This window comes from Neopelma chrysocephalum, unplaced genomic scaffold, assembly GCF_003984885.1.
Source record: "Neopelma chrysocephalum unplaced genomic scaffold, ASM398488v2 Primary Assembly neopelma1_100, whole genome shotgun sequence".
NCBI classification, from domain to species: domain Eukaryota; kingdom Metazoa; phylum Chordata; class Aves; order Passeriformes; family Pipridae; genus Neopelma; species Neopelma chrysocephalum.
In genome coordinates, this window is record NW_020897763.1 from 3,000,987 (window position 1) to 3,017,621 (window position 16,635).

At 64.0% G+C, this 16,635-nt stretch overlaps 1 protein-coding gene across 17 annotated transcripts in view; it reads left to right on the forward strand.

Moving 5' to 3' along the window:
- The window catches only part of PLEKHA6 (pleckstrin homology domain containing A6), a 43,155-nt gene extending 26,622 nt beyond the window's left edge, over positions 1-16,533 (forward strand). For 7 of the 17 annotated variants that reach the window (XM_027695098.1, XM_027695109.1, XM_027695101.1 and 4 more), the window contains 21 exons: positions 1,992-2,167; positions 2,390-2,881; positions 3,333-3,846; positions 4,242-4,328; positions 4,973-5,026; positions 6,854-6,934; positions 8,278-8,346; positions 8,703-8,783; positions 9,223-9,372; positions 9,739-9,834; positions 9,946-10,057; positions 10,235-10,374; positions 10,676-10,828; positions 11,925-12,051; positions 12,153-12,247; positions 12,533-12,715; positions 12,827-12,991; positions 13,170-13,303; positions 13,410-13,552; positions 14,374-14,495; positions 14,974-16,533. In XM_027695098.1, coding sequence (XP_027550899.1) covers positions 1,992-2,167; positions 2,390-2,881; positions 3,333-3,846; positions 4,242-4,328; positions 4,973-5,026; positions 6,854-6,934; positions 8,278-8,346; positions 8,703-8,783; positions 9,223-9,372; positions 9,739-9,834; positions 9,946-10,057; positions 10,235-10,374; positions 10,676-10,828; positions 11,925-12,051; positions 12,153-12,247; positions 12,533-12,715; positions 12,827-12,991; positions 13,170-13,303; positions 13,410-13,552; positions 14,374-14,486 — 3,165 coding nt within the window. In that variant the 3' untranslated portion in view covers positions 14,487-14,495; positions 14,974-16,533. Of the gene's footprint in view, positions 1-687; positions 1,088-1,991; positions 2,168-2,389; positions 2,882-3,332; positions 3,847-4,241; positions 4,329-4,972; positions 5,027-6,853; positions 6,935-8,277; positions 8,347-8,702; positions 8,784-9,222; positions 9,373-9,738; positions 9,835-9,945; positions 10,058-10,234; positions 10,375-10,675; positions 10,829-11,924; positions 12,052-12,152; positions 12,248-12,532; positions 12,716-12,826; positions 12,992-13,169; positions 13,304-13,409; positions 13,553-14,373; positions 14,496-14,973 lie in introns of those variants that run through there. The other 10 variants (XM_027695111.1, XM_027695112.1, XM_027695104.1 and 7 more) reach the window with 10 other exon arrangements.
- The last annotated feature ends 102 nt before the right edge of the window (positions 16,534-16,635 follow it).

Sequence of the window (16,635 nt, forward strand, 5' to 3'; positions counted from 1 at the left end):
GTGTAACTGGGAGGGAGGAGCCCCTGATGAGTCACTGCCGTGGGGCTGGAGTGGAGAGCAGAGCAGGGAGAGGTGAGGGCGGCTGCTGCTCCCCCACGTCCATCCCTGGCATCAGAGCAGGCTCTGAGCTTCCCTGGCACTTGTGGGCATCACTGGGCACCTTTGGCATCATGAGGCACCTTCACCATCACAGCTGCTCGTGCCACCAGTGGTCGTGGGTCACGTTGGCACCCACTTGTTGATGGGTCAATGCCCTTGTGCAAAAACCCAACCTGCACCTTCCTGTGCCCGCAGCCAGTGCTGGGTCCCTGCAGGGCACTGCTGAGGAGCATTTCCAGCCTAAGGGATGGATTTTTGTAGCTTCCACCCTTAAACCTGCAGCTGAGGGAGCTGGGGAAGGGGCTGGAGCAGCAGGAGCAGCTGAGGGAGCTGGGGGGGCTCAGCCTGGAGAAAAGGAGGCTCAGGGGGGACCTTCTGGCTCTGCAACCCCCTGACAGGAGGGGGGAGCCGGGGAGGGGTCGGGCTCTGCTCCCAGGGAACAAGGGACAGGAGGAGAGGGAACGGCCTCAAGCTGTGCCAGGGCAGGGTCAGGTTGGATATTAGGGAAAAATTTCCTCCTGGAAAGGGTGGTCAGGCATTGGAAGGGGCTGCCCAGGGAGGTGGTGGAGTCCCCACCCCTGGAGGTGTCCAAGGAAGGACTGGCCATGGCACTCAGTGCCCTGGGCTGGGGCACAAGGTGGGGACTGGGCACAGGTTGGACTCGATGGTCCTGGAGGACTTTCCCAACCTCAAACATCCCATGATTCTATGAAATGTCTCTGTGACACCGGTGGGGAAAAGCCTTGTAAAGCTGCTGCCCACGAGCTGAGCTCTGCTGAGCTCCATGCTGGTGTTGCTCCCAGGCTTTGGGAGGATGGATTTGTCCCGAGAAGGTTAGAGAGGGTCCCGAGGGCCGGGGGAGGTTTGTTCCTGCCCTGCTGACCCCGTGTCTGTGTTTCCTCCTCCTCCTCTCTCTGCGGGTGAGGATCCCTGGACAGGAGGGGTCTCTTGGTGCCACCCACCACACCAGCACCCAGCCACCACCTAGGTAGTACCTTCTTGTGTTTCTGGTGCATGCAGAGGGTGAGGGACCCCCAGGCTCGCCCGCATGCTCCACCCCCCCCCCCCACTAATCCAGGGTGTGAATCCCTTTGATTGCATCTTTTCCTCTGGCTGCAGAGCTTGCAGGGGCAGGAGTGCATGGGGGGCTCAGGAGGTGACCCCCAGCTGGGCACAGTGCCCATGTTCTGGGGAGGATGGAAACCCAAGAGAGGGTTTGAATCAATCAATAAAAATCCTCAATTTTTTTTAATTTTTTTTTTTTTAAAGAGATTGAGCCCTGAAAGTCTTTCAGGGGGAAAACCCTCCTGCTTCCCTCCTTTTCTTCCTCCTTGCATCTTCCCATCCCTTTCCAGAGAGGGGGAAGGTGGAAGCTTCAAAAAGGCCCTAAGTAACCACGTGCCTTCCAGCACGTTCTGGGTGGAGAACGGGCACCAACATCTGGGAGCAAAAGCAAACCTTTCGCCCCCCAAAAAACATTTTCCAGGCCAAGAAACCACCTTCCCCCTCACCCTGCATGGATGATGCTCCAACACTGCTGCTGCTCTCGCTGGGACATAAACCCTTCACCAGCCCCCCTGTGCCCCATTGGGGTGCAGCAACCTCTGTACTGGGGTGCTGCTCCTCTGCTGGGGGGCTCTGGGCAGGGCTGGCCCTGAACACCTCTGGGAGTGACCCCGGGGGGATCATGACCCCAGGGAATGCAGAGCCTTCCTGCTGCTCAGTGGGAGGGTGCATGCGGCTGGGAGGCTCCTGCAGCAGGGAAGGACCACTCCTGGCTTCTCCTGCGCTGCCAGGACCTCGTACCGGGGTGGAAGTGGAGCTCTCACCCTCCTGTCTCTCTCTCTCTCTCTCTCTCTCTCTCTCTCTCCCACTTGTGTGCCCCCCTGCAGGTGACGGTGTGCTGGGTGGAGGAGACGCCGGCGAGTAACGGGCAGCCCGTGTCTCCCCAGGCCGAGCACGCCGGCATCCGCACCTACTTCTTCAGCGCCGAGAACACGGAGGAGCAGGAATCCTGGATCCAAGCCATGGGCGAGGCCGCCCGGGTGCAGATCCCCCCGACCCAGAGGTCAGCGCCCACCAGCTCCCCGTGCCACCCCTCTGCTCTCCCGGGGATGGGGTTTGTACATCATGGCCGGGGACTTTTAGGAGCGCGAGGGACCCTCTGGAGAAGGGAGCTGGGGTGGCGCCGGCCCCCCGAGGCCGAGGAAGGGTCAGGACGTGTCTGGCCGCCTCAGGGGTGTCGCAGAGGGAAGGTGACCCCTCTCTCCTTGTCTCGGCACCCCCCCAGGCACGAGAAGCCGGACTCGGAGAACATCCCCCCCAGCAAACACCACCACCACCTGCACTGCAACAGCGCCCACCGCGAGCACCCCAAAGCCGACCCCGACGCCAAGACCCGCGGGGAGGGCGACGGCCGCGGCTCCGAGAAGATGGAGAGGAAGCCGGAGCGGGCGGAGGGCAAGAAGGAGCCGCTGGCCAAGGCCAACGGCGTGGGCGGGCAGGAGGGGCCCTCGGAGCCCGGCAGCCCCTACCCCGAGGCGCCGCGGGGGCCGGGCAGCGCCGAGCGGCCGCCGCAGCCCAACGGGTGGCCGTACCCGTCCCCCAGCCGGCCCGGCAGCACCGCCTTCCCCCCGCCCGACGGAGAGAGCAGGGACCCCCGCCGGGCCGCCGCCCCCCGCCCCAACCCCGACAAGGTGGCCCAGCGCAAGAGCTCCATGACGCAGCTGCAGCAGTGGGTGAACTCCCGCCGCGGGAACGTGCCCCCCGAGGAGCTGCGGAGGTGAGACCCCGCTCCCTTCCGCCGGGCTTGTCCTTCTGGGAATGTTCTTCCCCTTCCCACCTGCTTCCTGCCCTCCTGGGGTCAGAAGATCTCCTTTCTGGCTCTCCTTTCTCTCCATGAGCTGCGTAGGGGATGCCCTGAAGAATCAGGCAGGGTGGATTTTGGGGAGGTGGATTTTTGGGGGTCCCCAGGAGGAGGGATACCAGGAGCGGAGGCCACCACAGGATCTCTGGGAAGAGGAATGCCAGGAGGCGAGGCCACCATGGCATCTCTGGAAGAGGGATGCCAGGAGGGGTGGGCACCTTCCAGTCCCTGGGAGGAGGGCTGCCATCCATCCAGCTTTCCAGACAGTAGTGTCGGAGCTGCCTGCTCCGAGTCTGTCCTTGCCCCCTGGACCCTGGGCACTGCCTGCCCTCCAGCCTGGCTCTCACAACCCTCTTCCCCGCTCCAGCCCCACCAGGTTTTACCCCGTGCCTCGCCGGGTGCCCGACTACTACTCCCCCTACTCGCCGCAGTACCCCGAGGAGTACCAGTACTACCCCGCGGGGGTGCGCCCCGACAGCATCTGCTCCATGCCCGCCTTCGACCGCGTGAGCCCGCCCTGGGCGCTGGAGGACAAGCGCCACTCCTTCCGCAACGGGGGCACCTTCCAGCTGCGGGACTGGAAGGACCCGGCCGGGTTCGGCCGGCAGGACGTGCCGCTGTGGCTGCCGGCCCCCCCCGGGAGGCAGCCGCCCTACCTGGACGAGGTGGACGCGGCCTCGGGCTCCCTGCGGAGGATGTCGCTGCAGCCGCGGTCCCGCTCGGTGCCGCGCTCGCCCAGCCAGGGCTCCTACAGCCGGCCGCGGGTTTACTCGCCCGTGCGCTCGCCCAGCGCCCGCTTCGAGCGGCTCCCGCCCCGCGGCGACGAGATCTACGCCGACCCCACCCCCTTCATGATGAGGCGCTCCATCAGCTCGCCCAAGGTGAGGAGAGTGCCCGCCGGGATGGGGATGGGCAGGGACGGAGGGGGACCCTCGCCGGGGAGGGCAGGGCAGGGCAGGGGTGCTGCAGCACGGCGTCTCCCCTCTGCGTGCACAGCCTGGCCACCTTGCGGCAGCTGGTGGCTTTGGGGACCCCCCTGGTGATCCCGCAGAGCTGCCCTGGCTGTGGTTGTTCCAGAGGAATGGATGGATGAATGGGATGGGGTGCTCAAGGCCGCCATGGGTGATGTGCTCCCAAGCAGGGGGTGCTGGTGTCCCTGTCACAAAGCCAGGCCTGACCCTGCCGGGAGCCGGGGTCTGTCCTCTCCTGTGCTCTCTGGCTCTCACACGCCTCTCACGTGTCTCTGATTTGGGGGTGGGGTCTCCTCTCTTCACAGTACGACTACCTGGGTGACAGGCGGCCCGTCCCGGCCGGAGTGTATCCGTACCACTTCCCGGCATCCCCCACCATCCACGACAAAATGGTACGTGCGCTGCTGGCCCGGGGAGGGGGGGTCAGTTTGGGGGGTCCCCACTCAGGTGGCCAAGGAGGAACCACTGCACTCCAGGGGCAGCTTTGTGAGTCACAGCTGGGCCGCTCTGGGCCAGGTCGGGACTGAAGGTCCTTTTACTGGTCCCTCCCGGTCATTCCCAAAGGAAATCTTTGTGAAAGGGCCTCTGGCCCCTGCTCTGCACCAGTGGGACACCCTTGGACCCCCGTCTTCCCCAGGGTGGTTGCACCCCCTGCCTCTCCCCCTCTGCTTCCTCCCTTCTGGCGACAGCGGCTGCGTTTTCCTGCGTTGTTTCCCCTCGGAGGGGCCGGAGCTGGTGGGGTGGCACCGAGAGGTCCCCCCGCAGAGCACGACCCCAAAACCAACGGGGCAGGACCATCGGAGGAGGGAGAAGCCTGAGCTACCATAAGCCACCCATGCTGCCATCCATCCTCGTAGCCGCAGGGCGAGCGGGGTCCGCAGGGCACGGCCAGGGCGGCGTTCCCGGCCCTGTGCCCCGGAGGTGCCTCGTTTCCCAGCCAGGAGGCCTTTCCATAGCCCTCACCTAACTGCTTGTGCTTCTTCTTTTATATGTTTTGCCGCTCGTTTCTTGCCGCGTGCCTGCTGGCTCCTGGTAGGATGAACTTTTAGACCTTCAGTTGCAAAGAAACCTAGAGTATTTGGACCAGCAGGTAGGCAGAGCTGGCTGCCAGCCCCACCTCACCTGCTGCTTTAGCCCCCTCGTGCCCCCACCCCGTCCCCAGCGGCTTTCCCCTTCCCTCCCGGCGCAGCATCTCGTCCGTCCATCCATCCATCCTCACCCTTCTTGGCATTCCAGCAGCACGAGTTGGTCTTTGGTTTGCTTCTTCCATCCTCCCCATCCGTAGGGTCGCTCATTGCTTGGCAGAAAAGTCCCCCCCTGACAGTGCCTCTGTGTGGTGTGCTGGAGATGGGGGTTGTGGGGGGGCCGGGGCAGCTTCCTACATTCCCGGGGTTTCAGGGAGCTGCCCTGGGGTTCAGGGGGTGCAGCAGCTCCGAAACCCCCCCAGGTCAGAGCTGGACATGTGCACGGTGCCAGCGTGGCTGTGCTGGAGGGTCCCAGGGCTGGTGTCCCCCATGCAGGGGGTGGCCAGGTGGCCCCTGGGGACTGTGGTTTTGGTGACGTGTTGGCCCCGTTCCTCCTCGGAGGTGAAAAGTTTGATGCAGGTGGGCATGAGGGGTCTGACACCAAAGCACTCAGGTTTTTGGAGCAAAACGGTGAACTGACTTCATCCCAGGAGCGTGGGGAGGGAATACAGCCGGGAGACACCCCCAGGAATGTGTCCAGGTGGATGCTGCAGCCAGAGCTGGGGATGGGAGCTGCCGGGCAATGCTGCAGCCCAGGCTGGCACTGAGGGAGCTGCTCCAGAGACAATCTCATTAGTCTGCAAATCTCCACCGGTGCAGCAATCGCCACGATCTGTGTCTGCCTTGGAGCAGGGCCAGGGCCAGGCAGGAGCACTCGCTGCAATAAAAGCTCTCTGGGCTGTTTCGCGGCCACCGGCAGCATCGCTGCCTCTCCCCGGCTCTTTAAACCACTCCCTAAAAAGGCTCTGCGTCTCCTCCTCCTCCTCTCCCGCCGACCTGTGGAGAGACTAATTGGGAGTGACGCTGTCAAGTGTCTCTTTTCAAACATCTTGCTGCTTTATTTTCTCTCTCCTTGCTCGTCCAGCCACAGGCGCGGCTCCCTTGGGGTTCAGTCCCTGGTTTGTGCTCAAAGTACCCCTTGGATCTTGGGGGTCCTGGGCATGAGGGGCTCCCCTGGCACGGTCTGCTCAGGGCTGTGGGCTCCTGCAGCACTTCTGTGGGCAGAGGCAGTGGTAGAACTCTGGTGCTGGTGACCTGAGTGGCCCCATCACCCGGTTCCGAGGGAGCCGTGGTCACCACTGGCTGTGCACCCCAGGAACCCCTGCTTGGGGTCTGTCCTGCCCCCCTGGAGGGCTCGGCTGCAGCTCTGGGGGGGGCACAGGGATGCCAAACCCATCACATCCGTGCCTGGCAGCACGGCCTCAATGTGCCACCTCCCAGTTCCACCCTGCTGGAGGCTGTGCCAGGCTGGACAAGGGGACACCGCTGTCCCCACGCCCGGCTGTCAGTCACCTCCCCGATGCCATCACAGCCCCGACTGGGCACGGAGCCACCAGCCAGCGTGAGAGCAGGGTCTGTGTGTCCGTCTGTGTGCTGGGACCCGCTGTGCTGCCGCCGCCGTGGCGTCTCTGTCCGAGCCCGTGTCTGTCTGTGCCGTTTGCAGCTCCGAGCCGGCTCCGGTTTTTATCTGTGTTTTCCCCTCACCAGAGCGTTCGGGGCGCTCAGCCAGCCCTGGGCGCACCCAACGGAGCGGCAGCAGCCCCGGGGGGGGGCCGTCCCCACAGGGACATCTCAGGAGGTGGCACTTCACGTCCCGAGGGCCCCCAGAGCGATGCCAGCAGCTCGGGCGCGTCTCCGCTGACCTGTGCCCTTTCCTTCCCTGTGTGCCGCAGATGAGCGAGAGCGAGACCCTGATCAGTATGGTCAACAGGATGGTGGAGACCTCCTCCCCTAGGGCCCAGCTCTACATGCAAGTAAGGCTCGGGCCGCCGGGCCCCGCGTGGCTCGTGCCTGGCCGCGGGTCCGGCCGTGCCCCCCCGCGCCATCCGGGGTCACCTCCCGCCATCGCCACTCATGCAGACCCGGCATCCACGCGGCGCATCACCCCCCTCGGGGGCCTGCTGGTCCATCCCAGGCTTTGCTAATCCATCCATGAGCCATTAAAATCTGGCAAATCCTTGCGCCGAGCGGGGACGCGGCGGTGCTGGACTCTCATCCTCGACTCTCATCCTCGTTCGGGCTGCGCTCGGGGCTGGGCTCATCCTTGTTTTGCCATCTGATGAGGCGAGGAGGAGGTGTGGGATGATTGCAGACAGGAATCCAGCCCGAGGCTCTTAAACCAACGCAATAACTCCTGCAACAGGGAGAGGAAACAGCCTTTTACCCCCCGGAGGCTCTGGCTCCTTCTGTTCCCAGCATCGGGATGTTCCTGCTGGTGTTGGGTTGCGGCTCCCAGCACAGGCAGGTCCCATCACTTGAGCCCACCGTGCCACCCACCCCAGACAGGGGGTCTTGGGGCACCAGGGTACCTTCTGGCTGTGCCAGCAGCCCGGAGATCGCTGGGGTTTTCCAACAACAAAGGCTCCTGTTTCCATCTGCTGTGAGCAGGGATGTGCTGGAGGGTGAAACCTGAGCCCCTGGGATGCTCTCCTGGCTGGGCTCCCTGCCCGGAGGCAGCAGCATCCCAATCCACCAGGCTCTGCCTCCAGCCCCGCTGGCACTTCCCAGATTCAGGTCCCTTTGCATTATCCCGTAGTTTAAATGGCTCTAAAGTAGCATCTTGCTTTCTAGCAATAATGATCCCCTTCTTCCTATCTTCTGCCTTTCATCTCCAGATCTTGGAGGCATTTAATTGCTGAGGTCCCATTAGTAATTTAGATTTCCAGGAAAGGAAAGTGACTCACGGAGAAGCCGGGTGGTGGTAAACAGGCCCTGCTGCAGCTGCTGATTTATAGGTGTTTCCACTCTGCTAAGTGGAATTACAGCTCAATCTCGCTGCCTTTGTTTCCCTGCCTCTGGAATGGTGGCAGTTAATGATTCACGAGGCATCTCTTTAGCTCAGCCCTTGGCTCCTGTGGAGAGGCTGTGTCTGGATAATTCCAGTGGCTCGCCAGCTGATGGGCAGGGAGGCTGTGACTTCATCCATGTCCAGCACTGACATCCCAGTGCCTCCCAATTGATGGGGAGCACCCACCACCTCCAGGACTCGGCTCTTCCCTCTCTTTCCCCACTCACAGGGATGGGAGAGAGGGGCTGGGAGCTGCCTCCCCTTCCCTGGGGATCCCAGGGCTGGGCTCATCCCACTCTCTGCTTGCAGGTGACGCCCTTCCCGGAGGCCTTCAGGGACACTCTGCATCCCTACAAGATCAGCGAGCAAGACACCGATGTAAGAGCAAATGTCTGTCCTGTGTGGCCCCCCTTTCCCTCCCCCAGCAGTCCTGCTGTCCCCACAGAGAGAGCTGTGCCCCATGCTCCCACAGCTGGGAGCTGCCCCCAGTTTGGTCTGTGCTCCTCAGGGAGCAAATCCTTCATCTCCCAGTTCATCCCGTGCCACCCTGGCTGGGGGTGAAGCCCCTGCAATGAGAGCAGGAGGCTGGAAACCCTCCCCAAGGCCACACATCCCACCAACCCAACCCTATGGGGTGTGTCCTGCCTGCATCCTTCCTCTCCCAGGTGGGAGACGGTGCTGGACCCTCACCCTCCTCATCCCCTCCCCCCCTCTCTCTTTCCCTCCTGGCACAGAAGCTGCTGGGGAAGCTCTGTGAGCAGAACAAGGTGCTGCGGGAGCAGGAGAGGCTGGTGCAGCAGCTCCGAGCTGAGAAGGTGCGTGGTGGCAGCTCGAGTGACCCTCTGGGGACAGGGGGTGGCCCTCTGGGGACAGGGGATGGCCCTGCCCAGGCAGCCCCTGCCTGGTGAGGAGGTGACTTGTCACAGAATGGTTTGGGTTGGAAGAGACCTTAAGGGTCACGTTGTTTCAAGCCCCCTGCCACGGGCAGGGACACCTTCCACTGGCCCAGGTTGCTCCAAGCCCCGTCCAACCTGGCCTTGGACACTTCCAGGGGTGAGGCAGCCACAACTTCTCTGGGCAAATGTCCTGCTCCCTTGGAGGCAGCTCAGTGGGGATGTTTCTGAGGTGAGGGAGGTGCCCTGGCCATGCACAGCCCCAGGATTCCCCGGGTGTTAGTGCCCTGTTCAGGAAGGGAGTCAGAGCTCCTGCATCAGCCACGCTCTCACAGCTCTGTCTCCCTCCCGTTCCATCCAGGAGAGCCTGGAGAGTGCCCTGATGGGGACGCACCAGGAGCTGGAGATGTTTGGGAGCCAACCTGCCTACCCAGAGAAGCTGCTGCACAAGAAGGAGTCGCTCCAGAACCAGCTCATCAACATCCGTGTGGAGCTGTCTCAGGCCAGCACGGTAACAGAGCCCTCCCTCCTCTTGGGGACCTTCACACTGTGTCCCTTCTCTCCCTTCCCGGAAAGAAAACAAAAAGGGAATTCCCCTTAACTGGCTGGGGGCCAGAGGAGCCAAAATCCCTCACGGGGCACAAAACAAATTAGCCCTCGAGGTGCCACCCAGCCACTGGTTCTGTCCCTGTCCCTGCCTGTTGCCACCGGGTGCTCCCACGGGCACCTCAGAGCTTGTCCCCTCTCCTGCCACCCCCTCCCCAGCTCGGGGGGCTGTGTTGGGTGCAGCCTCCTCCTGCTTTCCCGGGTGGTCCAGAGCTGCTTCCAACCAGGGGAGGAACCTGCCAAGGACCCCCCTGACCCACCTTCCCCCCAGGCCTTGGCAAACAGCACCGCCGAGTACGAGAGCCTGGAGAGCGAGGTGTCCACCCTGCACGACGACCTGTGGGAGCAGCTGAACCTGGACATCCAGGTGAGTGGGTCCCCCTGCCATCCCTGGGGTCCCCCCAGAGGGAGTGGAAGCCCCCCCAGTTCCTTCAGCCCTCGTGTCCTGCTCTGACCTCTGCCTTTCCTCCCCGTCCAGAACGAAATGCTCAACCGGCAGATCCAGAAGGAGATCTGGCGGATCCAGGACGTGATGGAGGGGCTGAGGAAGAACAACCCGTCCCGTGGCACCGACACTGCCAAGCACAGAGGTGGGTGGGCTCTGTCCCTGCCCAGCCAAGACCCCAACGTGCCATGTCGTGGGGTGTCCCTGGTGACTCTGGGCAGGCAGCAGCTCCTGCTCGGGGACATGGTGGCCCTTATTATTATCTTATTATTACCTTATTATAATCATCATATTATTATCTTATTCCTGCTCCTCTCCACAGTGGCCCTGGGCCCCTCGGGGACGTACAGCTCCAACAGCCCTGCCAGCCCCCTGAGCTCTGCCAGCCTCACCAGCCCCCTCAGCCCCTTCTCCCTCATCTCTGGCTCCCAGGGCTCGCCCACCAAGCCCGGACCCGGCGAGGTGAGCGAGTGGGGGGGTTTGGGGGTGGGATTGGGGGATGCCGGGCACCAGGCACAGAGCACAGCTGCCTCTCCTCGTGGCTCTGCCTGGGGGCACTGTTTGGGCCACACAGATGGTGGGATGCAGTGTCCCCCTCAGCAGTGGGGTGGGATGCTCTGTCCCCCTCTGCCCGGGGACACCCCGGAGCCGCCGCTCTCCCTCCTGCCCTCCTCAGCTCGGCGCTTCCACTGTGTGTGTTGCCTCAATCTTTCTCTAACTCTCTCTTCCTTCTCTGCTCTCCCCCCTTCACGCTCCGCCCCAGGAACCAGGCCCGCCTCGACCTCCCCTCCCCAAGTCCTACGTCCCCCTGGAGTCTCCTCCGGCCGTCCCTCCGCTGCCCAGCGAGAGCCGCCTCTGGCCCTACCCCACGTCCCCTTCCTGGCAGCAAGGCGGGGCAGAGGCCAAGCGGGGACAGGTACCGAACCCCAGGGCAGCTGCCACCCCGTCCTCCTCCTCCCCGAGACGTGGCAGGGGCTGGGATGAGGCAGGACACGGAGCTGCCCACCCCGAGCCCGCAGGGACAGCGTGGAGGTGGCACTTGGCGTGGGGACAGCAGCACGTGGCTCTACCTGCTGTCCCCTGGGCAGCCCCCCCAGGACCCTCGTGTCCCCAGCAGGTCCCCAGTGCCCACTGTGCCCGCTCAGGACACGGATTATCCCCTCCTGGGCAGCCCCAAGGCTGCCACAGCCCTTGGCATCACCCTGTCTGCTTTCCTCTGCCCTCACCTCTCTCACTGTCCTTCGGTGGCACCGCTCCCTGTGTGGTGCTGGCGGGCTCTGCCCATGGGGGTGAACCCCCGGCTCCTGCCCACCGGGGCAAACCTGGATTTGGGAATTGCTGCTGCTGCCTCGGCCGTGCTCGTGCCAGGGGAAGGGGCCAGGTGTGGGCACCAGGAGCCACTGGTGTCCCTGCAGCTTGGGGTTGGGATGTGTGTCCCGTGGGGGCTGGCACTGCAAAGCAGAGCTGGGAAGGGTCACAGACCCCACTGCCAGCACTTCCAGCAGCTGTGGGTGGCACAGGGGTGGTTGCACGTGGATCCACAGGGTGTGAGGGGTGTCTGGGTGCATTGTGTCCATTTAGGGGGCACCCTGGGCTGCTTGGCCCATTGCCACAGCCCTCCCTCACACCAACAGTTCCTGGGCTCCAGGCAGGCTGTTCCCATGGGATACAAGGCGGGGAAGGACCCCAGAAATGGCCCTTGGCTCGCTCTCATGCCTGTCCCAACTCCTGCCCCTGTGGGACCACCCCCCTTCCCGCAGGCACGGGGTCTGGCTGGAGCCCAGCACGGATCCAGGGTGTGCCTGTCCCAGAGCTCCTGGGTGCCGTGGTGGGATCATCAGCCTTTCAGGGAGCTTTTCCCGTGGAGAAGCCTGGCCTGTGGCTGGTGTCTGTGTGTCCATCCGCTCCCAGGAGCGTGTCCATGGCTGTGGAGAGCAGGGGGTGTCCCCAGGCAGAGCGTGGCCCCCAGACAGGACAGGGGGGCTCACCAGGGCCCTGCTTCCCTCCCACAGCCCAAACCAGGCTTCGAGCAGAGCAAGAAGGAGGCGCAGCGACCCAGCCCCCCCGGCCCCCCGGGCGAGGGGCTCCTGCAGGGCCGGCAGGAGCAGGATGCGGAGAAGCAGGCGGCTCTCAACAAGGGTATGGCTCGACTGGGGACAGCAGGACCCCTGAGGACCCTGCTGGGACCCTGCCCTTGGTCCCTGGGGGGGCTCAGCCCGGCGTTCTGCTTTGCTCCGCAGTGGGAATCGTCCCCCCCAGGACCAAGTCTCCTGCGGAGGAGGAGGTGGTGGCGAGGAGGAGCGTTGCTGGCATGGCCAACGGGCTCAGCTCCCGGGTAGGGCTCGGCTGGAGGGGCTGGGGGCCGGGCTGGGGGGACTGGGTGAGCTGGGAGGGGGCTGTGGTGCAGCCTGCAGAGAGGAGCCTGCTGCTGAGTGGCTCCGTGTCTCACCATCCACTCCTTGAAATTCCTCCTGGGTAATTCCTGGGTGATTCCTGGGTGATCCCCCCATCCCAGAGGCGGGCATCCGGCAAAGGGCTGAGCCCAGCAGCCCACGGCAGAGGGTCGTGGCACCGGGAGGATGGGGCAGAGGTGGGTGACCCGGGGCTGGACTTTCCCCAGGAGAGACCAAAGAGTGCTGTGTTCGCCACCGAGACAAAGGTGAAGATGAGCGTGGAGGAGCAGATCGACCGCATGAAGCGCCACCAGAGCGGCTCCATGAAGGAGAAGCGGCGCAGTTTGCAACTCCCCAGCAGCCAGCAGCCCGAACCCCCCGGCACCAAGACCCCCACCTCCTACAAAGTGGTGAGTCCCTGCACCTGGCAGGTCCCTCCCAGAGCAGAGGGGATGCTGGGGGCCGGGGAAGGGGACAGGGTGACATCCAGGGGGGCTCAGCCGGGCCGGGGTCCCTCGCAGGTGCGCCGGCACCGCAGCATCCACGAGGTGGATATCTCGGACCTGGAGGCTGCGCTGCGCTCGGACGACCCCGGGAAGGTGTACGAGACCCCCCAGGAGGAGATCGCCCGGCTGCGCAAGATGGAGCTGGAGCCGCAGCACTACGACGTGGACATCCACAAGGAGGTGAGCACGGGGTGTCCCGGGGGCGTGGGGCATCCCTGGGAGGTTGATCCATCCTGGAGCCGCTAACCAGGGGCTGCCCTTGCCCAGGCGGGTGTTGGGGTGAGCGGGGCAGGCGGTGCTGGAGGGGGACGGGTCCCCCGTGCCCAGCACAGGACTCACCCCTTTCCACCGCCCCCAGCTCTCCACGCCTGACAAAGTCCTCATCCCCGAGCGGTACGTCGAGCTGGAGCCCGAATCACCCCTCAGCCCCGAGGAGATGAAGGAGAAGCAGAAGAAGGTGGAAAGGATCAAGACCCTCATTGCCAAATCCAGGTGGGGCTGCGGTGCCCGTGCCAGCCATCCCTGGGGGGGGGGTGAACCCTTCCCCGGCCACCCCGAGGGGCCTGGCATGGGCACTGACACCGGGTGCTCCACTCAGCCTGCAGAACGTGATCCCCCTGGGCGAGGGGGAGGTGGACACCCCCCAGGACCCCGAGACGCAGCTGCAGGAGCAGGAGAAGAGGATCGAGATCTCGTGCGCCCTGGCTGCCGAGGCCTCGCGTCGCGGCCGCATGCTCTCAGGTGAGGGCCGGGGGGCTTGGGGGGCTTGGGGGTCCCTACACCCCCCCGGGAGCACTGCATGCCGGGTGGGCAGCAGGGATGAGGGCAAGGCAGGTTGGGCACGTCAGGTGTTGGTTTGGCAGCAAGAGCAAGGAGTCACGATGGGCAGAGAGGGGTCAGTAGTGTGTCGATCCTGGGCAGTGGGAGAGCCAACAGCTCCCGGGCCCTGCCCGCCATGCCTGGGGCTGCCTTCCCCGGAGATCCTGGGATGGAGCAGCTATTACAGCAGGGCTCAGCTTCCAGCACCTTGCTGGGAGCGTTTGCAGGGGGTGGGAGTGCCTGGCTGGGGTGGGCATGAGGTGACACGCCTTGGCTGAGCGAGCGTGGTGGCACCCCATGCCCAGGGGGATTGTGGTGGCACCCCATGCCCAGGGGATAGTGGTAGCACCCCATACCTGGGGGACTGTGGTGGCACCCCATGCCCAGGGGATGTGGTGGCACCCCACACCCAGGGGATTTTGGTGGCACCCCATGCCCAGGGGATGTGGTGGCATGTCATGCTCAGGTCAGCACGGTGCCATGCTGCCCCTGGGTGACGGTGGTGCCACGCTGTGCCGTGTCCATGAGGAGCCCTGCCGGGAGCTCACGTGTGCGCGCCGGGACCGGGCACCGCTGTGGCTGTTTGTCCTGCCCGCGCTTGCTTCCCCCCTGCCTGCCTGCCATCCTTCCTTCTCCCTTCCTTTTCCCCCGTCCCTTTCCTCCCTGCTAACCCCTGGCTGGGCGCCCTCCCCGCTGCCGCAGCCCGTGTGTTCCTCACGCCCTTCTCCCGTTTCTGTTTCCAGCTCAGTGCGCTACCCCCAGCCCTCCCACCTCCCCAGCCTCCCCGGCTCCTCCGACCAACCCCCTCTCGGCCGAACCCCGGGGCGCCGACAGCAGCCACTTAATGCGTGTGTGAGCCGTGACCGTAAGCACCTCTTCTCTCCTACCGCATCCCAGCCCAGCCCCTCTCCAGCCCGGGGAGCCCGGCCGGGGTGTCCCTTCTGCGCCCCGCGCCCGGCCATCGCTGCTTGCTCCAGCTAACCAACATTCCCTGAGCCACGTCAGCCCCGTCTCCTCCATGGACCAACACGAGTGTCCCCCACGGCGCTGGGGGTCAGCCCAGCGTGGGCACGGGGGGCTCAGCAGGCTGCTGTGGGCAGGGGGGCCATGCAGGGAGGAAAGGGAGGCGTCTCTGGGATTCACCTGCCTGGCGTGAAATTGGTGGCTGCAAACTGGGAGGGGACGCAGCGTCCCCCTGCTCGGGTGGATGTTCCTCCAGGGGGTCCAGGGCCATAGAGCCAAACCTGTGCCAGGTTTTCCCGCGTAGGGCAGGGAGGGGGCTGCGGGGTGGGCATGGGGACTGCCTCAGAACCCCACTCAGCCCTGCTCTCCCGCCCCTCCAGCTCAAGCCCTGGCTGCTGCCGGCGCCATCAAGTTCCACGGGGCCACGTTTTAGCCCCCCCACCGACACGACACCGAACCTCTCGCCATCGTTTTTTGTTCTCCTGGACCCCCTTCCCTCCCTCCGACGGCGAGACCACCCGGCATGGCCGCGCGGGGGGGATGCGGCACCGACAGCACCGGCTGCTCTGCCCCGGCCGAGGAGACGTGGGGGTGCTGGAGATGGTCCCCGAGGAGCCCCCGGGCTGGCAGTGGGCACAGGGACAGATCTATCGTGTCCTGGGTGCCAGGCCCACACGGGCAGCCGGGCAGGGACATCTGTGACAGCAACCACTGGCACAGCGGGCACCTTCCTGCCAGGGCATCCCTGGGGAGCGTCGGGACTCCTGGGACGCCTCCCAAAGGTCTGTGAAGGGGCTCTCTGGGTGGAGACCAGCCAGTCGCCACCACGGATGGTGCTTCCACCTTCCACCAGGCTTGGAGGGTCCATCTGAGCTCCTCGGGGACCTCTTCCCCTCCTTGAGCCCTGACCCTGCTTTTCGCACCCTCCTGGCCTGGGCTGTCCCGTCCCTCCTGGTGCTGGGGCTCGGCTGGAGGCAGGAGGAGCCGTGTTGGGAGCAGGGTGGGTGGAGGTGGGGCTGTGGGGACACGGAGGTGCCCAGGGCAGTGCCCTGTGCGGGGTCAGGGTGGCACTAGGGCTGCCTGGGGCAGCGGAACACCGCTGGCACGGAGCAGGAGGTGTGGGCAGGGATGGGGACGTTGGATGGGAGCAGGGCAGGGAGCTGGGTGCCAGGTGGGGTGGGGAAGCTGTGGGGTCATCAGGGACCCCCCCAGTGGGTGAGGATAGTGGTGAGAAGGGGAAGGGGCCAGGCAGGAGCAGCGGGGTCACCTCGGCTGCCCCTGTCCCACCATCACCTCCGAGCCCTCCCAAAGCCTGGCCCTGTGTCTCCCCCAGACCCTTCCCGTTGCACTCCAGCCCCTTCCAGCTGTTTGGATTTCCTGTAGCAAATTTACCCTTTGCTTTAACGTTCTGGAGGGTGGGGGAAAAAAAAAGCGGGTTCTGCCCGGAAAAGCAGAATCCCTGGCAGGATGTGTGGTTGGCAGAGCTGCCCCCAGGGGGGCTGAGGTGGGCAGGGAGGATGGAGCGAGGAGCTGGATGCTGGATACCGTCCATCCCACAGCTACTTCCCTACTGGCTGATCCTGACCCCCCCCAGGACCCCTGCACCCCATTGCCCTCCCCGTGCACCCCATCTTAGCAATACTGTAGGACCCCCCCAGAGCCCTAAATCCCCCTCCTGAGCCTCCCTCAGCCCTCTTAGCTCATAAAGCTGGCCCTTTATTTTGCTATTACATGCCTTAATATATGTTTTATGGAAATTATACATTTATAATATATATCTATATTTGTTTTTTTCTCTTCTTTCCTGGGAGGAACTGTTTGTGCCGAGCTCTCTCTCCGCGGGGTTGTTGGCACCAGCCCTGCCCATGAGTTACAAAAAGCAGATTCTTTGCCAATTTATCAGAGGGGAAAAAAAAAAAGAAAAAAAAAAGAAAAAAAAACCTATTTAAAATATATATATTTTTTCTCTGCTTTTATTAAAAGCAAATTTATTTAAAATAAAATATACAGAGACTGTAAGTTTTAAGAGATGACGTTTATTT